Source organism: Carica papaya, chromosome 6, assembly GCF_054855325.1.
Source record: "Carica papaya isolate Zhongbai chromosome 6, ASM5485532v1, whole genome shotgun sequence".
Lineage (NCBI taxonomy): Eukaryota > Viridiplantae > Streptophyta > Magnoliopsida > Brassicales > Caricaceae > Carica > Carica papaya.
This window is the reverse complement of record NC_142314.1, coordinates 2347702-2351333: the sequence shown is the minus strand read 5'-3', so window position 1 is coordinate 2351333 and position 3632 is coordinate 2347702. Positions and strand designations below refer to the sequence as shown.

Here is a 3632-nt window from a genome sequence, read left to right as displayed (position 1 = left end):
CCAACTAAATTTTATAATTTTCTATAAAATGAAATATCAATTAATAATTTAAAAATTATTTATTATTATGTTATATAAAATTAATCAGGCAGATCTAAAGAAACATGCATTATTAATGTAATTAATAAAATTAATTATATGATAATATTTATTAATTTTGAGAGGTCGTCATGTGTATTAAGTACATGAAGAACTGAAACCATTGTTCCCTTGCACGTGTTATTTGCTCTTCTAACTGCATGAGCACTTAGAACTGTATTATCTTTTAAATAAAGTCATAACTACTATAATTAATTAATTAACTTTAATCCTACGCTAATCACTATTTTTTTTTTCTCTATATTTAATTTTGGCACGTACTTTTATGCACTATTTACCATTTCTATAGTATCATTGCTTTTATTTTATAGATTAAAAAAATAAAAAGTTTACTTATGCTAACCATTTTATTTAATTTATTTTTTATTTTAACTCAAAAATTATATAGCACTACAAAAATTAATTGTTAACTGTTATTTTCGGGCTTAAGTGGATCAAAGACAATACATAATTAAAATTTGTTCATTATATTTTTTTAAAAAATATTTATATAAAATGTTGTTGATTGAGTTAGCACGAAACAACGAATTTACGAAATTTTCACGAAATAACGAATTTGATACGTAACTATTTCTAATTAAATAAAATTTACCATCAGATGTCATATATCTTATAAATTTGTTATCTAACGTAACAAGATTTTTAAATCTAAATCAGTTCACGATGGAGGTATAGATCATATCAATTTAGTTATATTCTTACGATGTCAGTACCATATAACTAAATATTTAAACGACAAACTCATAATTTTATTTAACGAAAAATAGTAACGTATCTAATGTCATGTAATAATTTTATTAATAAAATAAAATTTATACCTAATTGTAATGGTATAAAAATAAAAAATGAAATGTCTCTTTCTAAATATTTAAGTATATATTTACTTTTTTTGTTTGCTTTGATCATTCTTCTCTTTTTCTAATTTTTTTTTTTCCAATTTCTTTGGGATATATTAAAAGGAGAGGGTGGAAAAGTAAAGCACAAAAAATACTTATATATATATTTTACATATTTATATATTTATGTGTGTAATATTTTTAGGGCTATGATTACGGTATATATATTTTTTTTAATAATTAACATTGTTTTCAATATATAATTTAAATAAATGAGTGCATACAAATCGTTTACATGTTCTATTTCAAACTAATCTTTTACATATTACACGTACAATTTGTAATTCCTTATAAATATTGTTTATACTAATTTAGTGATTATACTTTTGTGGAATATATATATATATATATATAAAACATATACATTTTAATTTACCATAAAACTAGGGATTAATCACATCAATAATAAAAGGTTTTGCAATCATAAAAACAATTCCACCATTTTTACAAACAATGACTCATTCATTACCCACAAAACCCTTCGTACACATACATATATATATATATATGTATGTATGTATATATATATATATATGCTAATATTATCTTTATCATACTTCCTAGTACTTATAATTCATTACATAAATTCTTAAAAAAAACAAAAAAAAAAACAAAACAAAAAACAAAAAACAAAATAAAACCATTTTCTCAATTCTCCCCTCTCTCTCTCTAAATTTCCCATTTAGCACTAAAGAGAAGTAATTTATTTTCTCCTTCTGCCAGCCAAAATACAAGTTACTCTTAATTTTAATATGTTAGAATTAAAATTTTTGTAACTTGTAAATTTACCCGTAATTAATTTTAATTACGGATAAGTAAATTAATATTGAAAAATATCAGCAGAGGCCATGATCGGCTGGTTCAAGTAAATCAAGTTGAATGGGTCCAGGAAACTCTCAGCCGTCTGATGATCAGCCAGCGCGCCACCCGATGATGAAGTGAAATTACTATTCCCACCTCCGAATCCGCCGTCGTTTCCCCCTCCATACCCGCCATTGTTGGCGTTCAAGAAACTCACAATCTCGTTGAGAGACTGTAACCGGTGGCTGAGTTCACTCGCCTGAGCTCGGAGGACTGAGTTCTCCGACTCAATGTTAAGGTAGTGCTGAGTCGTGATGTTGACGCTGGTGATGATCTGATGATTCTCCTTCCTCAGCTGACTAACCTGCGACATTAAATCATCCAAGTGCTTCTGTTTCCTCATTCTCGACCTTCTTGCAGATTCTCTGTTGGAGATCATTCGTTTCCTCTTTCTCTGATCCATTAGCGCCTGTAAATCCTCCTCGGAGCCGGAGTTCTGTATCAGAGAGGACCCGGAAGATGTGCCGCTGGAGGACGCCATGGATGTTTTCTTTCCTTTTCTTTTTTTTTTTTTTTTAATAGTTTGGCTGGGAAGAAAAAGTGAGAGATTTAAGAAGAATTATTGATTAAGCTGCAGGACCCGGGTAGTAAAAAAAAGCTTGAAATTTGAAGAAAGAAACAGGAGAAATTTTTCTTGATTATTTATAGATTATTATTATTAATATAACTATTATAGATTAATTAATAAGCAGAGATTAATTTCTAATCATGAAACGTAGTAGAGCCAGTAGAGGAAGACGACGGAGAAGGATTGAACAAGTTGGGTCCTGCGCCTGAACAAGGAATTGATCATAAACTCAGAAAGGAGACCTTCACAGAGAATTGGAGACATGAATTTCAAACATTAAAAACAAGATATTAAGCATTTAAATAAGGCTCAAAAGTTAGCCAAACAAACTTTTTTTTTTTTTTAAATGAGATTTGAATTGATGTTTGATACAGAGATCAAAAACACCAACCCAGCATCAATAAATCTGAGAAGCAATAATGGGTTTTTTGATGAACCAGAAAGACAGCAAAACCCTTTTTCTTTCCTGGAAAATCAGCAAAACCCAGAAACAAAATGAACCAAACAGACCCAGATGAAGGAAACGTGCTTTAAACGAAGAAGCAAAAAAAAACCCAAGTTTCTTTCCTGCAAAATCAACAAAACCCAGAAACTAAATGGACCAAGGAGACCCAGATGAAGCAAATCTGGGCTATTGTTTGGTGTAGAAGAAAACTCCAATTTTGTTTTTTCTTGGAATCCAGGGGTGAAAAACCAGATCAAGCAAAGGGGTTGTGGATTTGGTTTAAAGGAAAGAGATCTCTCAAAGCTAAAGAAGAAGGCTTCAGATTTGAGAAGCCGCGAGATTAAGAATATAAAATATATATGAAGAGAAGGAAGATGCTTAGGAGAGCGGTAAAGAGGAGAAGCAGAAAGTAAAGGAGGAGAAGCTATTGAGTGACCAGGAATTTATAGATGGAAAAAGAGGAACAAGTTGATGAGGAAATTACTTCAAAATCAGAAAATTCAACAGGAGAAAATTGAAAAAATATAAAAAAAAAAAAATTAAAGAAGAGAGAACATCGGAATCTCCTCTCTGAGAGAGAAAAAAAAAATATATATATATATATAAAGTAGTTGGAAAAAGTTGATGGGACATGTGATGTGAGGTGGGAGAAGAGTCCACAACTATGCAGATCCAGCTGGGAACCAACAAATTCCCAATTTAATTTTTACAACAACAGCCGGTGAATATTTTTTTATAACATTTAGAAATTCCATACACACAC

At 29.7% G+C, this 3632-nt stretch overlaps 1 protein-coding gene across 1 annotated transcript; it reads right to left on the bottom strand.

The window, feature by feature from the left end:
• Positions 1-1436: 1436 nt before the first annotated feature.
• On the bottom strand, positions 1437-3344 carry LOC110820715 (bZIP transcription factor 44-like). Its single transcript, XM_022050296.2, has one exon. It carries the CDS (start codon positions 2335-2337, stop codon positions 1816-1818), a length of 522 nt encoding a protein of 173 aa, XP_021905988.1. The 5' UTR covers positions 2338-3344; the 3' UTR covers positions 1437-1815.
• Between the last annotated feature and the right edge of the window lie 288 nt (positions 3345-3632).

Excerpts from the sequence above, each read along its gene's own strand:
- LOC110820715 (XM_022050296.2), bottom strand. The coding sequence starts at position 2,337 with ATGGCGTCCTCCAGCGGCACATCTTCCGGGTCCTCTCTGATACAGAAC.